The sequence below is a fragment of the Rhea americana genome, unplaced genomic scaffold (assembly GCF_003343005.1).
Source record: "Rhea americana isolate MKP2758 unplaced genomic scaffold, rheAme1 scaffold_5, whole genome shotgun sequence".
In the NCBI taxonomy this organism is placed as follows: domain Eukaryota; kingdom Metazoa; phylum Chordata; class Aves; order Rheiformes; family Rheidae; genus Rhea; species Rhea americana.
The window spans coordinates 6,569,513-6,593,106 of NW_028186645.1; the positions used below are offsets into that span (position 1 = coordinate 6,569,513).

General features: G+C 36.0%; 1 protein-coding gene across 2 annotated transcripts; it reads right to left on the reverse strand.

Moving 5' to 3' along the window:
* Positions 1 to 1,479: 1,479 nt before the first annotated feature.
* On the reverse strand, positions 1,480 to 23,517 carry GOLGA5 (golgin A5). 2 transcript variants are annotated; one of them, XM_085317526.1, is made up of 14 exons: positions 23,049 to 23,517; positions 22,233 to 22,842; positions 19,205 to 19,426; positions 17,905 to 18,124; positions 17,227 to 17,350; positions 16,224 to 16,427; positions 14,822 to 14,992; positions 14,102 to 14,230; positions 12,069 to 12,167; positions 7,167 to 7,392; positions 5,907 to 6,012; positions 4,564 to 4,627; positions 2,580 to 2,925; positions 1,480 to 2,543 (listed from the first exon to the last, which is right to left on the reverse strand). In XM_085317526.1, exons 2-13 carry the CDS (start codon positions 22,789 to 22,791, stop codon positions 2,845 to 2,847), a joined length of 2,205 nt encoding a protein of 734 aa, XP_085173652.1. In that variant the 5' UTR covers positions 22,792 to 22,842; positions 23,049 to 23,517; the 3' UTR covers positions 1,480 to 2,543; positions 2,580 to 2,844. The 2 variants fall into 2 exon arrangements, with proteins under 2 accessions (XP_085173652.1, XP_085173653.1); XM_085317527.1 differs by having other exon boundaries at positions 1,480 to 2,536; positions 2,574 to 2,925.
* Positions 23,518 to 23,594: the final 77 nt, after the last annotated feature.

Sequence of the window (23,594 nt, forward strand, 5' to 3'; positions counted from 1 at the left end):
GCTACTTGTTCACTCCGAAGCCATCTGCTCAGCAAGGCAACCTCATGACACCATTAATAGTGACTGCTGAAACTATGTCCTTATGCAACCTCTGACCTCTAGTTGTAGCACACTTGGCAACACTATACAGATGACCCCAGTGACCAAAATTACTAAGTTGAGGTAGGAAATATCTCTAATCATTTTACTTAAATTTTGACATTTATATTCAGATAGACTCCATTATACATCTTGTGTATTTTTGCACTGCATCATGCAGCTCATTAGCATGAATTAAAATTTGGCATGTTTAAACAAAAGCTTTAAGGAGTAGCTCTTTGTATTTTTTTTTATAGCTCTGAAATAATTAACATAAAAGAACAACAACAACATAGCATATGAGCAGCTTAAAGGCTTTTTATGTTCTTCTGTGATTTAAAGAGAGCTAGAAAGGTGTTTATGTAAACCGTAATATAGCCTTAAATTGCACAGTAGCATTTGTTTCCTCATCTCACACTACGTTCCACAACGAAGAGCCCTTTGTCTGGCAAGGAAGCCTAATTCATAATTTGTCTCCTTACAAAATCTGTACTGGCAAAAACAGTTTCACAGCTTGTTAAAACTGTGGCTTTTTTAACTGAAATACAACCAAGTACTCACCTCAAAAAGTTATGTACCTCTTTTGCAAGTACAGGAAAAGGAAAAAGTTAATGCATGATAAAAGACAACAACCGAAAAAGGTATGCTATGTATCACTTCGGGGGCAAGGAATAAGAACAGAAACATCCCAGCAGCACTTCAAGGACAGTTATTTCTAATAGCTTTATGACAATTTTTTACAGACACAGACACAGTAGCAGGTCAAGATGACAAGGCTGATTCCTCTCCAGGTCCCTGCACTAGAGACATTATTCTCATCTCTAAGATATTGCACAGGTCAACACTAAATAAGCCCAAACCTGTATTGGAATGCAAGGGTCCAAATTAAAGACTAAAGTCAGCAGGAATCTTTTAGTGCTTACGTAGAATTTCTGTCAATAAAGCTGGAGGAACTAAAGAAAAAAATAACAATCTATGACAAAGAGTACTACAAACACTCATTTAACAGAGCAAAAAACCAAGCATCAGTGGACTTAAAGATCTCTACCAAAATGGGGGGGAGAGGGAGGGAGAACGATGAGGAGGAAGGAAGGGGGAATAGCTGCAGTTGGGGTGATCTCAGTAAAGCTATGGGGGTTTATACCACTAAGAACACTCCCACAAATTTTTCACGGTACCCTCAATTTCCCAAAATGCTGTGATTCAGTGGTTTGGGTTTAAATGGAAAAAAAAATGTACGCGTATAGAAAAGGATTTCACAAGTGTCCTTACTTTACCTCCTTCTACAGCAGAAGCTCTCATTAGGGTTCAACAGTGGCTTTGGTATCAGAATTGAAATAGAAAAACAGGTAAAAGGAATAGGGAAAGTGCAGCAAATATGACAGAGGGTAGGGACACATCTTATTGTAAATGCTGTCTTTTTTTATTTAGTTCATCAAAACATTTCAGGTTTCACTGCAAGATCTGCATCAGAGCAGCACACAGTCACGTGTCTACTGTAACATTTCTGTAGGAGTTAGCATGACAGACTTCATGCATAGGATTAAAGCTTAGTGTGTTCAATTCACRTGAAAACTGAACCATAACCACTAGAATAGGAGCGACAAACTACTTTTAGTCATTTTTTCATTACTCAGCTTTAAGCACCCTACAAGGAAACAGATTTCTTGAGAAAAGAGTAAGTGACCTTATATTACTGCACTAATGCATCAAGAATTCATAATTACAGAATGCCACTGTAACAACAGAACTATTACAGTAAGTTTGATTTGGCCTCGTGGGTTTTATGTTAAATATTTGATAAGGTTTGTTTATTAGTACATTTGGTTAAGTATTTAGACATGAGAGATTTGTGTAGTTGTTAYAGATTTTGTATAGAAATAGTATTACGTACCTACAGTTTTAGAAAATAAATATTTCAATGAATATAAGATCTGGTTAAGACATCTAGTAATGAGAGGTATATAGCAAAATGCAGTTAAAATACATACATTTCAAGTGCAAAGGAAAATATCATTATTTCTAAAGAGTTTGAACCTTCTTTCTTGAAATCTTCTCTCATTCTATGATAAAGTTAAAGTATCAACCATTAAATAGGCAATTCCACTATTCAGCTGACAGGGAAGATTTATCTGTTGCAGTAGAAGTACAAAGCTAAGAAGAATGCATAATATTTTATTTTTAAAGTTATTTACAAAAAGATATTGCACCAATCCATTGTCATTTTTTTTCAGTTTAACATGTTAAGGAAAAGCCTACTATTATAAACTTAAAAACAAAAGTGCAAAAGCAGACYGAAAGAAATCAGAAATTAAGTTTATTTAAATTCCTAAGTACAGTTTGTTACCTGATGATAACCCACATCCAGTATGATCTAAAATAGTTTGTACCATATATACCTGATACCTGTAACCTTAGAAACCGTTGCATTTCTCTGTGCATTTCTTTTTTTTTCTTTCTTTTTTCTTTCTTTTTTTTCTTTTTTTTTTTTTTACACCAACCATCAGGTTTGTGTAAAATGTAAAGGCTAAATTTAGCTTAACTTAACAACTGCATTTCTCCATGAAAGTGATAGGGCATTAGGTAAATTGAAAGAGCTACATAGTATTGTCCTCGTATTAAAAAGTAGTGATAAATCAGGCATGATGGTTTTCATTCTTCTTAAACAAGATGAGGAAAGGTTTGCGGCTATTTCAGGATTGATTATTTTAAGTACTCCGCCAGCCAGTGTACTTTTATTAGCATAGCATATGGTCCTGTCTCAGTCTATCTGCCACTGGGACTATTATGATGCATTTCTGGTGAATAGGTAAGTAGAACAATCATGACCCAGAGATGAAGCAATGCCTGGGAAAAGAAAAAAAATAATTGCTTTATCAGCACTAATCATCATCAATTATAGCAGTAGTAAATGTGTCAGTGTGATCTAAAAAAAGCTAGTCTTGTAGAAATATTTCATTAAGTATTTTATTTTATTCAGTTACTCCTAAAAGGAATAATTCTGATTTAAAAATATGAAGTGCTGAGCCACATTCTGAAAAAGCCATTTACAGAACTAAAGATTTTACATAAACAGGAAAAATGGAGCTGGTTTCCAATAGATTCATGTTTGCTCCCCTCTCTTTCCTTCCATTCCCTAGTAACTCCAGGTGCTCTTTCTGATATCCAGTCTAGCCCAGAGAGAGCAGATTAGGTGATCTGTCTAGAGTGACTGATAAGCCGTTGCTTCTGTGCAGACTGGCTGATACCAGACAGTGTAAAACAGCCAAATTCTTCTTGCCTTCTCTTCAACAGAGGTACTAAGTCTCTATTCTCTACTGAAGCACTTTCATGAACTTTGTAGGAATGTTAATTCTCATTCAAATTCGGCTGAAATAATCTAATCAGGATCGAAGCTACTGGGGATATAAAAAAGGAGATAACTGATAGAATACATAAGCCACATTTTCTTTAAAAATAGATCAGTGACAGTCAATAGTCATAACCATGTTTCCAGCTATCCACGACCTTCTTTGCTATATAATAAGATCTGTCATTGGCCACCCAATATAAGGCTCCTACTACTGATTTTCAGTTTGAATAGTAACTTAGGCAGTAAAAATCTTTAGTGTTGGTACAAAGCATTTGATTCACATAACGAAAAATCTAAGTCATGAATAGGAAGAAACAGAAGATAGGAACATAAACAGCCCTGTTCTTTCCAGTACTTAACAAGATRGAGAAAGCAATTGCAGGGGAAAATTGCAGTTTCCTTTATTTATATGTGCCTGCCAGCTTTATATCCTGAAATAATGGCAGCTGTTCGCAGAGATTCTGTTTAGAAGAAACAACAGGCCTTCTCAAGCCACATGTTTTCTTTCATTTCAAAGACTCAGCTAATCAAGTGTTCTCAAGCAGGGTGGATTGCACTTTACTGCAGGTCACTTCAACTGACAGACATCTGCCCTCCAGTGGAAAACAGAGGAATTTCAAGAAGTCTGAAAATACCACCTAATATGCATGAGCAACTTTCTATTATTTGGAAGCATCAAGCAAGAAAAGATTCGCTGGGTACTTTTTCAGCCATTACAAAAGTGTGACTATTAATCACTGAACAAACATGAAGGGTCAAATACTTAAAATATATATATATATAAAAAGTCAATTTCCTAAATTCGATGGACATAGAACAACAACACTGTGACTGGCCTATTCTGTTTTAATTCTCACTATTTCTGCGGTCTTTTAAAAGGTAGTTGCATAAATGCATTTAACACTTCCATACTAAGAATTAAAGGTAAAACTACACAAATTTACAAAGCAAATTGACTTCAAAATGCTGTTATATAAGCACTATCTAACCTACTTAAAAAAAAAATACACTGAGCTGTTAGTTACATAGCCTTTTACTTTTAAATATCAAATGCCTTTCAATTTATCATGTATCATATAAAATTGCTGCAGAAATATTGCATTATTTTCTTACTACAAAGAAAGCTAACTCACCATATAAATGATTACAAAGACTCTTGCTATGGGATACCGCCTTAGAAAGATTCCCAGACGAATGCTATGTAAGTATAAAAGAAAAACAAAATGCTTAAGTTAACATTAGGCAATAATGCCTGTTCCTTTCATTCTACATCATTACAAACATATAAATGCCAGCTGAAGTTATAGACATGGCTTTCTGTATCTCCAAATTGAATTTTACTTCTCATATTCACGGCATTCAACAGAGTAAGAAAATTCAGAATTCAGACCTTTAAACATACTCTCCTAATATTTTTCTGCCAATATGCTAGGGTGAGACTGTGAAAAAGAGCTAAAATTCTCAAAGAATTGTACYGGCATTTTAAAACTCAAAAAACCCCACTCTATATTTGTCAAAGTTTGTGACAGAAACTGTCATGAATACTGATTTTCAAGGATATTTAAGCAATTAAAACTTTGGATTCCTTTGAAGAATGCAACAGATCACTGTTGTTCCTGCATTTCATTAAAGACATGGGTTTTCCAATTCTACTGCTGCAGCACTACAAAGTATACAGTACTAGATGTGTGCACTGTTGCTCAATAATATTAGTTATTAAAAAGCATGTCCATAGTAAAGTTACTATGATACTGTCAAACAAAGTTTAGTATTAAAGCATCACGTATAGTAGGCCCCTCATCATGGAAATACTGATATGCTTCACAATGAACTCAAAAGTACCATGSAAACGCAACAGCCATTTTGTCAAGATATCCTACTTTCCAAGGATAAAGAAATATTACTTAATTTTATTTCCTGTTGGTATTTGATCCAACCTTTGGAAAAGATTTTTCATTCTGAACATTGACAGTGAACATAGCTGCTGAGGAAAGAGATCAAAACAGGTCTTTTGGAAGATCCAAATTTACTTTTGTTTACTCATTTCTAGAACAGATTATCTTTTCTGAAAGGTGAAGAGTTGCACTTGGTCAAAAACCAGCATCCTGTCTCCTACAGGATGCCTCAACAAGAGTAAACAGAGTCAAAAAGCTCCAAAAGTAAAAAGTTAGAATTTGATAACAAAAAATGTTAATTTTTTTTGTATGTGCTCTGATGATTCTCCTATACCAATCTACACAAGAGCATTAATTGTTTAAATAAATTACTGTAACTTGTAAACATTATAAATATATATATATATATATCATAGGGAAGTACTAGTGAACTAGATTCATATTTAATTTACTGTATTCAATATATTCATTATTTTTTTTACTTTTACCTTGATACAAACAATTCAGAAGAGCTCTACCAYCTAGAAAACTGCAAAAGGAGTCCTGTAATAAAGAAGTATATTCCATTAGGACACTCTTACCTAAACTGATCTATACTACTGGCAGCTTTGCGAACTCTCCCGTACACTCCTGCCATGTTAGTATCCACGTCACTAAAAAGGACAGGAACGTTCCGCATTCGAGCACCTATTTGAACAACAATAAAAAAGGCAAAAAACCCTAAGTCTAAAATCAGTCAAGTGGTTATCCAAGTAAAACAAAAATGATAGTGTATAACCTAAAGATATATAAAAATAACTTAAAAATAGCAATTCATCCTATTTGTAAATTTTGCTGAAGGTAAGGGAATATGATGTGAAGGTAGGATTAGCGATAAAAATGAAACCAAGTCAAATGTATCCTGAACTTACTAGATTTTTTAAACTTTAATTTACTAGATGGACATCTTGATATTCAAAAGCAGTTTTAGCTTTTTCATCAATTCTTAATAGTATCAAAATCACTACTTTATACAGTTACTTTTTTCCATTTGCTTGCATTTGTCACATAACAAAACATCTGACAGCATTTTTGAAACAAATCTGTATTTCCGATTCTTTTGACTTTAAATTCTCAGATGTTATCCTTGTGCAACTAAACTTGAATTTACTGAATTTAGCTAAAAGTAAGACTCAAAAGGAAGCAAATTTCAAATTTGCTAGTCCTCTGGTCTTAATCCTTTAAAAGTCTCTCATTCATAAGTAAACAATCAGAAGTCTGGACTGTTACTTTATAGGCCTTAAGTGTGTTTTGTTTTAAAAGGTAGTTACCACATACATTCACAATTACTAAATTTGACTGTGGAAAAGTAACAAAGGGATACATCAACTGCTGAGGTTCTCATAGCAACACAGGATGAACTCTGCACAGTACAGATAAATCAACCTCAGCACCACTACCATATTAAGCTGCTTTTCAAGAAAAACAGAAAGGACAAAATTCATCTCAACCAGAATTCTGATATACTCTCAAAAGGCAGTTTCATATTCTTGCTCACCTCCCAAATCATTTCTACAAGGAAACTGCACTTAAACCTTATCTGTGACTTTCAGCTTAAACGCAGAAAGAAAGTTTTATTTGCAGTGGTTCTAACACCACCATAGTACTGAGAATTCAAGATGAAATTAGCTATATTAAATTTACTTAGTTACCTACACACAAAAAGGAGCTTGACTATTTTTCATGATACTGCCTACTAATAAAAAAAGGTTTCTTTCCTCCTTATGAACTCAAGGCATTAGAAAATATAGAACGCTGAACTGCATAAAGGACCATTTAAAATACTGTATTTCCATATTTACCTTCAGGACCATCAATTCCTGCCATATTAATGGAAGGTCCGTTAGTACTAGTGCCTTGGATAGCCTTAAGCTGTTGTTCAAGTCGTTCCAGTTGATAGACAAGTGAATTTTTCTCCGTGCTCAGGCTCTCTAACATGGTCTGCTTCTGAATAAGTGTTTCTGTCAGCTGATGAAGCCGATTTTCTAATTCTGTCTGACTGCTACTACTCAGAGCCTTGTTTGTAAGCTTAAAAAAAAACAGAACATTTTGAAAATCTGACCAACATGACATACTACAAAACTGGTAGGTTCTTGAAGGTGATAGGTTTTCTTTGAACAAAGTTAACACATTTCAAAACTTTCATGGGGTAACACAACCAAAAACATTACCAATGAGCATAACAAAGAAAACCACATTTAATAGTTGCTAAGAAAAGATTTTAYATTAAACAAGAATTTAAGTACTAAGATAGAAAACATGACTGGAATAAAAAACAGAAACTGCACAAAAGAGAGGAAATAAAGACAACACGGATGATGTCATCCAATTTGCAGGAAATATTTAAAGCAAGTAGGAATCTCCAGGTCAGCCCTATGTGCAGTAACTTATTTATTCGCTACAATGTTAGACTTGAGCCACCTGTAGCATCATTCATCGTAATAAAGCAGCTTCAAAAATAGGACAATGGAATCTACAGAAATCAGCAGCAATGAGACACTACAGATATTTGAATGCAACGGATCAGGGCAGGTAGGAAGTAGTCCTGAAGCCAGCATTACAAGGAGAGAAGAGAGGAAAAAAAAAAAAAAAAAAAAGAAGAAGAAGAAAGAAAGAAAGAAAAGAGGCACGAGCTTCTGCCCTCCAAAGTGCTTAAGGGCAGGCAAGTAGGAATTCTCCAGATTCAAGACTGTCTTGAGATGCCAAGATCACTCTCGAAACAGAATCAAGGAGTCTGGTCTGTACTTTTTACCTTTGTCTATCCTATAAAGAAAGAAGAGATGAGAGTGTAAGGCAGGTACTTTTCAAGAAAATCTGACCACAGCCTTATTAATTGAAATGGTTAGATACCTTTCTCCTGGCACTTCTGCACTTCTTTCACAACAGTGATAGCATTTGTGTGCTGTACTCACATTTTAAGATGAATAGCAGTCCCAGCATCTGGTGTTAATGGTAAGAAATACCAAACTACCTACCTTCTGGAGCACTGAAACTGGAATAATGATTATGGGATGTCAGCTAAGAGAGAGACAAGCCATCTATGAGGCAACATAACCTTACAAGGCCTTTCGAGACATAGTAAGTTTTCTCAGGTATTTAGTTCTGCATGATAGGGGCTATTCCTTGTTATCAGAGCTAAATGTCCCATTATTTCATATGCTTTGTATTACTTATGAGTGGTCAGAAGCAGGGAATAAATCCATGCCTGAACTTTAAATAAAATGGAGTTATGACAAGTATGATGATTGAATGATTTGTGGACCACCAGTGCAAGTAAATTTTGTGTGAAAGAGACTTAACTCAGAATCATGATACCTAGCGTAAGGTTTTTACATAGTAAAGGTTTATATCTGTGGTTATTATATTACGTTATCTTTGTAGATGAATAGGCACCATATTGGCCATAACCAATCTGAGCTTTCTAGAAAATCTCCTTCAAAATGACATAAATTATTGCCTAGAATAAATGAATGTCTATTTTTATTTCTATATCTTATAAAGGATCACTAGTATGACTAGTTCAGAAATAGGAAAGTGAATCTCCTTCTTGGATATTAATTTATGGAAAGTAGTAAATAGAAAGTGGGTAAGAAATGCTAAAAACAGACATATAAGGAAATGTTTCTTGAAAATTAACATTTATATAAAAGGTTGTTCTTCATTCAGCTTATCTTTTACCTCTATGATATCACAAAAACCTTTACATTTCCCTCTGTCTTCTTTAGCAAGCTAAAGTCTCAAAAACTAAGAATTTTTTAGTCTCTTCTTATAAGATGGCTATTTCATCTTCTTGATTAATAGTCGTTTTTATATTTTTTCTAACTTTTTTTTCTGAAAAGGCAGATTAGAACTGCACACAGTACTCAAGGTATAGGCACATTGCAGTTTTATATAAAGACAAAATGACTTTGTCTCATTCTCAATATACAGTATAAACACACATACTTAACACTAGGTCATAGGGTTTTTCTAAGGTTCCTAATAAGTTAATGGAGAGAAATAGGCTCATCTGAATGGCTATTCAAGATAAGGATCTAGTACATTCTAAAACAAAGATTTAAAGTTAAATAGTATCAATGATCACTTATTCCTGCAACAATAAATAACAATTGGTTATTATAAAGTAATACAACAAATATTGCAGGGATAATTTCAGATATAAATTTAAATGTAAGCGCTCAAAATATCTAAGACTTCAACAAAACAATACTATATTAATAATTTGCAAGACGTTGTTCAATATGTCATACTGAAGACACTGAAATGCACTTTTACAAGCATTTGATTATTTATACTTCATAGAATATGTTTTTAATTTGATAAATGGTAACTTACTATAAAATATCTCACTAATTTAAATGTTTAAGTTTTTTAGACATTATCTTTCTTTCAATAAAGTAAAATAAAAATATAACAACTTTGGTCTTCTCTACAAACAATGTTTATCTGCTTAAATATTTATTCCAATGGTTGTAATATGTGGAACCATTCTTCTTAATTGTAAGGTAGGGTTATGATGGATAAAAACAGCGAGTATCATGCTCTAGTGAAGCATATAGGTTTTGGCTACACTATTTCATTCTGTGTGCTTATTTATTGACAGAATGTGCATTGAAATGAATTATGCATTCAGTAGGTAGTTCACTTAAAAACGTCATCATCATCATCATCATAGAATCATGGAATGACTGAGGTTGGGAGGGACCTCTGGAGATCATCTAGTCCAACACCCCTGCTCAGGCAGAGTCACCTAGAGCACTCATAGAAAACTCACAAGTGGGTTTTGAATATCTCCAGAGAAGGAGACTCCACAACCTCTCTGGGCAACCTGTGCCAGTGCTCCATCACTCTCATAGTGAGGAAATTCCTCCTCATATGCAGGTGGAACTTCCTGTGGTTCAATTTGTGTTTGTTGCCTCTTGTCCTGTCTCTTGCAACCATTGGAAAGATTCTGGCCCCATCCTCTTGATGTCCTTCCTGAAGATATTTATGTACGTTGGTAAGATCCCCCCTCAGTCTTCTCCTCCCCAGGATGAAGAGGCCCAGCTCTCGCAGCCATTCCTCATAGGGCAGRTGCTCCAGCCCTCTGATCACCCTCGTAGCCCTACACCGGACTCTCTCCAGTAGCTCCATGTCTCTCTTGTCCTGGGGAGCCCACAACTGGACATAGTACTCAAGATGAGGCCTCCCCAGGGCTGAGGAGAGGGGCTGGATCACCTCCCTCAACCTGCTGGCAACAGTCTTCCTAACGCAGCCCAGGAGATCATTTGCTTTCTTGGCCACAAGGACACATTGCTGGCTCATGGTCAACTTGTCACCCACCAGCACTCCCAGGTCTTTCTCTGCAGAGCTGTTCTCCAGAAGGTCACCCCCCAGCTTGTACTGGTGCCTAGGGTTATTTTTCACTAGATGCAGGATTCTGCACTTGCCMTTATTCAGCCTCASGAGGTTCCTCTCCACCCAGCTCTCCAGCCTGTTCAGGTCTCTCGGAATGGCAGCAGAGCCTTCTGATGTATCAGCCAGTCCTCTCTTTTTTTTCTTTTTTTTTGTTGTTGTTGCAAACTTGCTGAAGAGGTGCTCTGTCCCCTCATCCAGGTCTTTGATGAAAAAGTTGAACAGGATGGGACCCAAGASTGAGCCCCTGAGGTATTCTGCTAGCTACAGGCTTCCAGCTAGACTCTGTGCAGCTGATGACAACCCTCTGAGCTCTGCCTTTCAGCCAGTTCTCAATCCACCTCACTGTCCACTCGTCTAACCCACACTTCCTGTGCTTATGCCGGAGGATGTTATGGGAGACAGTGGCAAAAGCCTTGCTGAAGTCAAGGTACANAAAAAAAAAAAAAAAAAAAAAAAAAGAATCACTTGCCAATAGATCTGGGAATTTTGTATCACAACACAAAGTTTCCAAATTCTTCAACACCATATCTGCACAGCTGATCATAGTCGACTGTAGAATATTAATTTCTTTAAATATAGCCCACTTTTTGTTATGCTGTCTTACATAATTTACGTAAAGTGAAACTGATGCCTACTTGCTACCAAAGGAAGCTATGGGGGCTGCCAGTGTCAGAAGGTTCCAAAACAGATTAGACTAATTCAAGGAAAATAGGTCCAAAAAATGTACTAAGGGGATTAGGCAGGGATATACTCTTTTACATCCCTATATACAACTGTGGATRCTGAGGGAGTACTAGAGGAAGGGAGTGAATCAAGTGGCCAGGCTCACAGGCTGTCTTGGTTGCCAGGGTCTGAGATGCCACACTAGGCTAGACAGATCGCTAGTCTGAGTCAGTAAGACGTCTTATGTTCTTATACCTAATTGAAAGGATCTTTGCAGAAATAGCTATGACACAATAACACATCAATGACCTTTTTCATTTTCAAAAAGAAAAATGGTGACAGAGCATCTGCTTACTAGGTCTAGTTTAGACACAGGTTGTCTTTTTTCCATGTTCAAAGATAAAAGCAGATGCAATTATAAGTCCCTATTTACCTTTTCGTTGCTCCCTTCCTGCATTCTTCCTAGCTCAAAATTGTACTCTGTATTGAAAATAAGTACACTGTAGCCCATTAGTAGAGCCTTGATGTTTCTTTCTTACTTTTAAACCATATTAATAATTCTAATCCTGAACATTAATAACTCTAATCCTGAATACTTTCATGATTCAATGTAATAAAGTTTATTTTCTATATAAACACAGTACCTGATTTCTGAGCTTCTGAATTTCTTCCTCTCTGTCTTTTATTCTGCTCTGCAAAGTATTTTTTGTTCGATATAATTCTTCCTCAGTATAATGCAGTTCCTATGAAATTGATCACAATCACATATAAAATTTATATGTATGTATTTTAAGAAACATTCCATTACCTAGGGTTTCATACTAGAATAGAAGTAGACAATATACCACAATCAAATATAAATTGAAATTTAATCTCAGTTAAAAGTGTCTGATTTTTAGATGCTGGGGGGGGGGGGAAGTAAGAGAACTGAGTAGGAAGGCAGAAAACCCCAGAATACCAGGTTCTTYTGTGAAGATTGACCTAATGCAGATATTAATCCCAACTAGTTTACTGATAGCCATGCAATTCATTTGAACCATGATTCATCTTCTTTATACTGTCACTCTTTATTATATTGCTATCTTGAAAGGATATCAGTTACAGAACTTAATTASGCAATACTTTGGGGAAATCTGTATCCCTAAAATAAATCCATCAATCCAAGATAATTTTTTCTAAAGTTTTTGAAAAACTTGGTGTATCCATCTTTAATTCTGCATATTACAGAGGTCTTCCTTTACAGTTTAGGATTAACACAATAAGGGAGTGAAAAGGGAAGGAATATTAGCAGTGGGCCACTGACTGAACAGTAAAKCTAACAATAAATCTTTTTACTCTCATCACTTAGTAGCTATTTTAGTTCCTATYTAAAGATGTACCACGCTTCTTTTCAAATCATTGTACCATTTCAGCTATCAGCTGCCACAGCAAACAGATAAATCGTATGTCTCCCTTTAAGCCATCAGATATATGAGAAATAACACCTCTACTTTTTTTCAGTCTCAGAAACCTTACAGCAATAGCTATAAGAACAGGCCCCAGAAAGAACAAGTCACAACTGTATTTAGTATCAATGCACACGATTACTTTAAAAGCACAGGTATGTTTGTGTAATTAAAAGGAAAATTTCATTTTCCGTAATATAACGGATAATACCTACCTTACCCATCCTTTTCTTTTCTTTTTTTTTTTTTAAAAGCTTCCCCTCAGTTTTTCTATATGTTGACTTAAAATATACTCCTCAAAAGGACAGAGGTAACAAGATACAATCTACCATCTGCTTTAATATAATAAACATTAGCTCTTCAGCAGCAGCAGACTTTGACTTCTGCCTTTTAATTAGTTCAAGCTGCTAGCATCTCATTAAAATGTAATTTCTGAAAGGACAGATAATCCTATAAGATAAGTTGTTCCCAGCAGGTACAGTATACTCTTCTGCTTTCTTCATTATTAATTCTCTTTTACATGAGCTTCTTTCTTACAGAGCAAATTCTTAGTAAGGTGCAAAGCACTGGTCTGATTCATACTGAAGAACTAGTTTGTTTACACTAAATATGAGTGTGCCTTTTTACTCTTTTTAGCACAAAAATGTTGAAATCAAGAGTTTGCTTAAAAAGATAATGATGATAAATATAAATAAATAATAAATAAATAAAGATAAGTAAAGATAAAGATAAATAAAGATAAGATATGATGAAATTTGGTAATAACATTTTATTAGCAATTTGACTTATGGAGTAGTTTGGGAGGGGGACTAATGAGCGAATTCAAAATATATTTCTATTTATATGGTATTACAATATTACAATAATTTAAACCTAAATTCTATGTATTAATTGGGCAGAGGAAGTCCCATAGTAATCATTTTTGGTATTTAACTTTCTTGATATAAATAACTGTTTAACCCTGAGTATTCCCTAGAATCATCTTTATTTTTTTAATAAGTCAATGCRAACTGCCTTTACCAGGAATAGCCAGTAGGCCTTTTTCATTTCTTACTAGTGGTTGACCTTTGTTTGGCCTAATGATGTTCATAATCTTTCAGTGAATTCTTTTGATTATTGGAGGAAAAGTAAGTCTAATACTGTATAAAATACTCTCTTATTCAGCCAAATACTTTACTGATAACACCACACGGGGCCTAAAAATGATCAATCAGCTCCCAAGAATTCCTTACCTGTTTTTGCCGTTCTAGTTCAGCCTCTGCCTCCTGCTTGGCCATTTTATGTGCTTCTATTTGCTCTTGTAAATCTTGAAGTTGTTCTCTTGCCGACTCAGCTTCACTTACCTGCTGAGTTTCCATATCCTAAAATGGACAGATATGTTACCCTTTCATTAACAAACAAACAATACAGCACTCTGTTATAGATAATAGCAAGAAGTTACACCTGTAGTACTGCTTCTAAGGAAAAGGAAGGTCAAGATATATTAAATAAATGACATTTGGTCATTTTATAAATATTTATATTTTTATTAATACATAGTAATAGACATTTTTAAAACTGCATTTCATAAACACAGAGAAGCCTCTAACAGAGGGCTTAAAGACTGCAGTTGCTTCAAGGATTAGTAGCCTTTGCAGAAAAGGATAAACAYGATCTATACAGAAATCACCAGGCTTGTATGGAAAGAAAAGCTTCCTTCAAAAAGAGCACACAGTAATACAGGAAAAGAGAAGTGGTATGTATATTATCTCTCCCACCCTCTTAGGCCCAGCTGATGTAGTAAGGGACAATGAAGAAATTGGGTATCTAGAAGCACTTGCCCCGCCTTGAGCAGAAGTTGACTTGTTTTAACAGTAGGTCAAATAAACATTAGAAGTAGTAGCCCTAAAATATGAGAAAGTAGCCCTTTGTGCATGGTTAACTACATTACACCTATGCATAATCTTACCTACCTGCAGCTCTGTTCTGAGCTGCTGTATTTGCCCCATTAGCTTTTGTATTTCTTCTTTCTGAGTGTCTCGCTCATGTTTCAGTTCTTCTAATTCCATTGTGCTTGCTGTATGGTTATCCAGACCTTCAATACCTGAGCCTTCTTTTAAGCTGTTTATCAACTTTTCTTTAGACTAAAATAATAAATCAATATATTATTTACAGCAATATTTTMATAAGTGCTCAACTTGAATCTGTCAAAATAATTTTGCTCTAAAATCTAAATACGGACATACAGCAAAACTGCTCCTTTACCTCTTTTTAGCCAAGTAAGGGCCATACAGAGTTTGAGATCAAAATGCTTCCTATTGATCGTTTTTCTAGCTTCCTATATGTCATAGGAGTGTTGACATTTACTGAAAGCCTGTGTTACCTTAGAAAAAGAAGAGCTYTCTCTTTAGAAGTGCCCAGAATGTTAAACATGCCATGCATAAAACTTCTCTAAGGTGATATGGAAAGCCAGAAGACAGATACCATCAGACACGAATGATAAAACTCATCCCCTTTCAACCCACCCTTTCTCCTACCACAATACCCCCAAAGAACCAAATATAGCAATATCTCTTCCAGGGAAGGAGAATGTCCCTCTTCATTCAGAATCAGCCTAATGTTAGCATGACACTGATAGCTGATCTCATACTTCTCAAATTTACCAGCATGATTTCAACACTGTCCTTGGACACCAGTCTAAATCAATTATCCTAAACATCGACCTTTATCTTTAACATTTTGCTGATTTTTATAAACAAAACTAATCAGCCAAGTTAAGCTTTGGTACCTTTGACAACTTAAGTAGCAGACTCTGCACAAAATACCCAACCATGTCACTGTTTATAGAATGCTGATTGCATCCTACCTTTCAAAATCTATAAAAACATTTCCTTTGGTTTACACAGAAGTATCTGCTACATGCTATTTTTCAGTCTCAAGCAGAACAGTGTTCTTGTCACAAGAACACTGCATGCAGTACAAACTGCAGGTTACAGTTGCTTATATGTCTGCTTAAGTTCAGACAGTTGGACACACTGACAAATGCTGCACAACAAGCACAACGATTCCCTTGGATCTTTCTTTAAGTCTAGGACCTGAATTTGCATTTCAATTATTTAACTCAATCTGAAAGCTTACATTTTAGAGGTACAACATGCAGCTTAGTAGCTGTTCCATACAGCTATTATTTTATACATACACGTGTACGTGTACGTGTGTGTGTGTGTGTGTGTGTGTGTGTGTGTATCAAGAGATGTGCCTTAAAATATATTACTGATAAGAAAAAAATAAAATTATACAAATGATATGAAATACAACATCTTCAGAAGCTAAACAAGTACAAACTAAACTGAATTTCCTTATAGTAATACTTACTTGGAGTATGCGAGTAGCTTTCTGTTTATAGTCTGTCAGTTCTTGTTTTGAAGATTCTAGGTGGTTTTTAGTTATTTTGACTTGCTGCTGAAGCTCATCAGCTCGCCTCTTTTCATCTAAATATTTTCTTTCTGCCACAGTAATCCCTTCTGCCAAGTTCTTGCGTTCAGCTTCCATTTTACTTAGACGAGCTGCAAACTCATTCTATTAGCAATAAAAAAACAATACTTTGTGTTTAAACACAATCACAACTTTAATCTAGAATGGAAAAAATTTTTGAAAGAAACAACGCTTCATGTCTGCCACATTCGTCGTAAAGATACATTAGTGGTTTCTATTTGGAAAGAAGTCCTGATAGCTTAAGCACTTAGCTTAAGTACTTGCTAAATAAGATAAGTAAAAATACRCATTTCTTTCTCTCACCAAAAATGTGTTCCTACTATTTATGTGTCTATTTGGCAAACAAAAAGACAGCTTTTCTCAGAAGTTTAGACTGCCATATTAAATACAGTTAAAAAAAAAAAGATGTCAATAACAATTTTCCAAGATAGAATTATACATAATAAAGGCCAGGCCAAGTGTGGAATGCAAAAGGTCTCTAACAGTATCATGAACTCCCACATCTACCATAACAGTGATTACCCTGCTTAATATTATTAAGATTATATATTAAAATATTGTATGGAGGGGGAACCATATGTAAGGGAAAATTAACTGATTAGTAATCTAGTTTTTAAAATTAACATTAAAAATATTTAAAAAAAAATCAATAACAATTGTCAGCATTACCTCTCAAAAACTTTTAATCACAAAGCTTTCAAAATAATATGTAAAAAGTAAAGTAGCTTCACAAGTATATTTAGTGCAGCAGAAGACGCATCCTACCAGGCCCTTAGAAACCTGAGCAGAGACTGAAATCAAGGGGAGGAGAGAGCAGTTAGAACCTCATAGATCTCATCTCAAAAGCAGATTATGAATGTATTCCTTGGGCTTCATGTCTAACCTGCATTTGTTTGTAACTTTCTTGCTCTCGCTTCAGTGCGGAGTCTGCATCACGCAGCCTCTCTTGAAGAGTTTGAAGGGCTTGATTTTGCAGACTGCTCCCTTCACTATGGTCTTGTATTATCCTGAAAGAGCGATACAGACACCAATTGAAAAGGAAAAAACCCAGTGTGCTTTTCTTAGGCAGAAATATGACTACCTGCTTTTAAGACTGGCCTTGAAAACCTCCTCAGCTAATTATTGGATATAGCTGACTACAGWTAGGATGCTGGAGTTACTGACTCACACCATCCCTCCTGGTCCTATATTCTCATATCCAATTGCAGATACATATTCCAATGCTGAGATTAAGTCAGGAGAGTTTTGTATTTGTGGGTAAGTGAATATATTTTTCAAGACAAACATTATGCATAAAACTGAAGGCTTCAGGATAATTTCACAAACATAAATACTTTATACAAAATGCATTTCAGTAATCTAGAGTCAATTGCCCTTATTTAATATGAACTGCCCTGTTCCCACTGTCAGCTATGCTGTAATAGGCTGAGCAAATTTCAATGCTCATATTTGAAATCCCGTTACAAAAAAAAATAGTTTATTCATTTTTCTTCTTAAAGAGTCTATGCTTGCCATCTTGAGATTTCAAGGCTGTTTCTATTTGCTATGGGTTATGAAATACCGTGATTTTTCACTCTGCAATGCTTCCAAAGCTTCTGTCCGAGCACTTAAAAGTTGATCAGCTTCTTGCAACCGCACTTTTAGCACAGCTAGTTGGGAATCCTTGGCACCAACAGCTTCTGTGAGATCATCAACTCGAGCCTGAAGTTCTCTAACCATCCTGTCACTCTTTGAATGGTCGACACTCCACTTCTCAACCCTCTCCCGGGATTTGTTTAATTCTACAAAGTAAAAAAGTTTCTTAGAAAGTTTTAGAAGTAGATATTACAAGGTTTTACAAGTGGTCAGGCAGTATATACTGCATTCCATAAAGAAATTAAATACAGCCAAGTTGAAGTAATATTAAAACTTTACAAGCTACCAGGGAGTAACAATGCCAGACTCCAGCTGTCAGAGTATACCCCATAAAACTTGCATGAAATCTCAAAACAAGACATTTTCATTCTGTGTTACACAGATGACAGATTTTACCTGATCCACCCCTTATAATGACCTGCTGTTGAATAGCCCTGTGTGAGGGCTATTCATTTGGAAAGCTGTGCATAAAGCATCTAATGCAAATCAATGTGACAATATGCTAATCCCCCAAAACAGTCAGTAGAAAAATGCATCAGCGCTAAAATATCTGAATAATACCTGAGTCTTTTGTTTCTAATCAAACATTACATAGAAGCCTTCAACGAAAATTAAAATTCTCTGGCTAGAACCACGTATATACTTCCAAAAAATGCAGTTGCTAAGTTGTGGATCTAACAGCAGCAGTTTGCCAAATATAAATTATAATTTGAGGATTTTCATACATTCACATTTTTTACATTTGTTGTTTCATTTGGCTTTGAGAAACCTAATAAAATCAAACAAACAGTAAATCTAGTATTTTTGCTATCAGTTTCTAGATGATCGAGATGACAACCTACAGCTTGGAAAGTATTCAAATTTCAAGTATTTCAAGGAATTTACGCATTTAAAAATTACTATTTTGCAGTGTCCTTTAAAAAGCATGAAAAATTTTAACACTGTTAACCTTTGCTACATTGTTTTATTAAGATTTAAAATTTGGAACAAACTACACTATCATTTTAATCAACTTTTGTGCTATTTTCATCCTTGAAAAAGCCTTCCAGTCTCTCTCAGCTCATTATTCTTAATATCCAGAATCATTTGACTTGCCAAGTCGTACATTTAAATTTAACTAGACAGATTTTATTCTAAATATAAAACACTATCACATAAGTAACGTTATTTTCTATTTTACAAGTGTGTTCGTAACATGTTAAAGTTCRGTTTCCAAACTGTAGTACCTTCTTGTGTTTCTTTGGATCTCTGAATTAATGAAGCCATTTCCTGATTTAAAGAYTGAACTTCATTCCGCAGCAGCTGATTCTCCAGGCGAAGACTGGACAGCTCATGAGGTTTGAAACCATCACTGGCTGAAAGGTTAGGATTAGTTACTGCACTCGGTGATGAGTCTTTCAAGCCATCCACTTGTGCTCCCAATCCAGAATCTGAACTGTCTGGAGTTTCTGCACAGAAAGATGCAGGTTAGTTCTAATATCTATTTGTCGATAGGCTTAATATAAACACCAAATCCATATCTTGCAACAGTGGTTAAATGCATTTAATGTTCCAACAAAAAAAGTCAAAATAACTTATAGTGAAAGGGAACATGGAGATGCTTCTCCCAAAGTAAAGACTCATGCAGCATCTTTGTTAATCCAGCAAGACAGACATGAAAGTTATAACATTTCTTATTACATTAATGTTAAATTTAGGATTCTAAAATGTTAATTCTTTTGTGACTATACTGCTTGGTGATGTCTTTGGAAGGTGAGGAGTAACAGAACATATTAAATGTAGATAGCAAATAATACAGTTTTCAGTACAAGCTCATTCTGGTTTTCCATTAGATTTGAATTTCAAGGACAAACTCTATTAAGAAAAATCTGTTCAGGCAACTATACCTTATCAATTTGATATCAATTCTAAATATGTAAACTCAGCTACACAGCTCTATGTGTTTTAATTATCTTTATGTTAAAAAGTCTTTTAAAGAATCACCTCAATMAAAACATCCTCTTACTGAAAATTCTACATCAAACAACGATTCTCTAGAAAAATTTTTAAAAGCACTTTTACTATAAGAAATCCAATGATTTGAACCAGGAGGCTACAGCATGATTTTTCCTCTCTCGAATGAAAAAGATATATAAAGTACAGATACTCTGTTAGACTATTCAGAGCTTTCTGCCACAAGAAACTGTAGTTCTCTAGATAATGGAAATGAAAATACAGTCTCTTCTCTAGCTTAGAACCTCAGTAAGAGAGCTACTGGCAATACTCTGAACAACAGTTCCTTTCAAGCCAGGGGAAAGACCCTGCTTTTGCCCAACACACACACGAAGACACACATACAGCATACTGGATTAGTGCTGTCCACTCCAGCAGTCTYGGTTCCAATGTGCAGACAGTTGGAAGCTTTAGACCAGTATTAATAAAAAATGACACAGCATGCAATGAATRAACAAGCAGGTGATACAGAAATATTGCTTCTAAATTCAGTATATCCCAGATAGGTAACTGTTGAAAAACCATGGGAAAAGACTGAAACAATTTCAAAGTAAGAATGCAGTTTGGCGGTCACCATGTTATTTACTTTACCTTGTGATTACCAACCCACAAGCTCCACCTTCCTGGCTGTCATTGCAACAGTTCACATCACCCAATGCCCAGGGAGCTGAGACAGGTTATTAACTTGGAACAACAATATTTCAACAAAGTAGCAGCAGAGGCAGCAAGACTTGTTCCAAWTTTTTTGCAATCCTCCACCTATTTAAATGGTTTTTAGAAGGGTTATTTCCTTCTTTTTAATTCATTTACACAATTTCCAAATCATCAGATAAGTTATCCTCATTTAGGTTATCCTCAGAGTTCATGAAGCAAGARATTAGCCATTTCTGGCACATACTAGATATATGTGTATGTATGGTATGTATATACGTACTATGGCAATGTACAGAGTTACACCAACTGTTTYTGTCTTAGCTAAAAGATTGTAAGTTATTTCAATAGAAGCTATACAGGACATTTAAATGACACAGGTGTATGTATGTATTTTGAAACTACTATGCTCAAACTTTATGTTAAATCTGTGCGCTTCCTTAATTACAAGCTACAAGATGCAAACTCTGGTCAAAGATCTTGAAAGACAAATTCAGTATACCATACTGAACAAAACAATATGCTCTTTAAGCATCAGTTATTAAGGTAATGTATGTATACAGCCACGTAATGTATGTATACAGCCAGGGTTAACATCTTCGACGTATTACTAAACATTATTGACACATTACAGGCCCAGCAATACAAAAATATTCACATCTTCAGAAATAATACCTTTTTACTTTTAAAACTTTTCTTTGCACTTAATATAGTAAATCAAAAACTACACAAAAAGCACTTACAATGCTTTACATGTTCAAAGTATTGAACAAGTATTAAAGCATTCTAACTACATTATTAGTAAACAATATGAACACTTGCTTCCAATTTAYAGAAGCAACAGTAAAGCAGTAGAGCAACTCCAAGGATAAATTGGAGAGTCAGACACAGAACACACAAGTTCCAGGCTTCTCAGCCATATTTTCTTTGGCATARACTTGAAAATAGCCTCAAATTTTGACCACTGCTTACTGTCTTGCCTGTACGCTATTCCAGGAGTTTGCACTTAGACTGAAGCAGTGAATTTCTTGAGGCAAATCTGAGGGCCTCGTTTACCCAGCTCTCTCACATCTGTAGCTCTACAACAGCATATCCACATCCAAGCTGCCACTCTGCAGGGCAAGTAAGCTTGACAGTTCACCCTCTCTCATGGCAGAAGAGAGAAAAACTCCCATTATCTCACACAGCGCATAGGGCAAGAGCCAGCACCATCTAGTAGTCAGTGCAAACCACTGCATTGCCTTACATGGAAACAGTGTAAGGCCCTGAATGACAGACCAAATGCAACAGTGCCAGAACCTATGCTTCTAAATGAGGATGTATGAGTGGTGATATAAAGTTCAGTCACATAGCTCAGGGAAGGCAAGATGAGCAGTAGTAATGTGGAACAGTAAGAGCACAAAGGATTTAGATATTAAGGCTATTCAGCTTGCAAAATTAGCATGATACCTAAAATTGTCCCACGATAAAAAATATTAAACAACTCTGCTGCACTCCACACGTTTGACATGTTATTGCCACTAAATATTTCATTAAATTATAATAAAACCATTACCCTCCCTAGCCACACTTCGATTTTAATTATCTCTAGACTAAGTACAATTTATCTACCATTGCCTTGGCTCCTGATGGAATTATCTTCAGTAGTTTTTGCACTCTGTGTACTAGCAGACACAGAACTAATGCTTGAAGTCCGAGAGTGATTTTGAAGAATAGCTGCCTTGCTCTTCTCTTTTTTAGAGTCTATCTTTCCATTAGGCTCTTTCTCGGAGCTGTTGAGAAAATCAAATAGCAATTCATCATCAGGTTCAGACTTTTTTCTTCTCACAAATTGTGAGGAAGGTCTGGGTGTGGAAACACTTTCAACTGGAGAAGCAGCCTCCAAAGATGTCCTACGTGCTGGTTTAACATTTGCTGTTCCTGCTAAGATTGTAGCCTTTTGATGTTTAATATTATCTGCTGCTGAGGAGATGTAGGCTGCTTTGGATGACATCTGATATTTCAGTTCTCCAGTATGCTTATGCAATTCAGAATAATCAGAGTCTAAATTCTTATTATCATATACTGCAGTGTTTGCTGTGTCTTTTTTACTCAAGGCTGACGCAGCTCCTTGATCAACTCTGTTGAGGAGATCCTCTGCCTTTCCAGCGAGATCAACAAGCCAAGACATGGTGGAAGTCTGATGATAATTTCTACAGAATTAAAATTCCAGGAACACGTGCTGCAAAAGAGAGAACAATTATAAAAAAGTTGTCGGTAAGCTAAGATGTACATGCTACCYGCAGAACTGTTGTGTTAATCTGTTAGGACAAAGATATTAATATAGTTAAAGTATTATTCACTTCATACTTCCGTGCTTAGCATAAGGCATGGAATTAAACTAAATCAAATCACTTTCTTAAGAAAACGTACAAAAATAACGTTTACCTATTAGACAATCACATCTGTTCCTGACATCACTGGTGCAACTGAGTGTCCAACCCACTAACCAGTCTCCAGTGACCATGAAAAATAAGGATAACTGACACCTGACAAAACCAGAAATCAAGTGGAAGAGGAAGAATGGTCTGATGTTTACTACAGGAACGGATCACAGAAAAAAATGTTTGTCCTGTATTCCTAGTCTGGGATAGCCACAGGAACTTCTCCCCAAATTCAAGTGGCCTGCGGTCTCACTGGCAGGAGTGGCCCTGCTGCGACACGGGCATGAAGGAAGGGCTCACACCTTCCGYGGCGCCAGAAGCCTGCCAGGCCACGCAGGCGACCCCCCAGCTCCCCGGAGGGGCCTCTTCACCGGGGGGCACAGCAGCCTTATACGGAGGGGCCAGTCTCGGGCGAAGACACGCCAGGATCCCAGGGCGGGAAGGGGGGAGGCAGGGACAGGTGGTGTCGGCGATGGTCAGAGCGGCCGCCCCCCCGCCGCGGCCCAGGGCGGCTCCGTGCACCCCGGGCCTCCCCTCGGCCCGGCCCGGC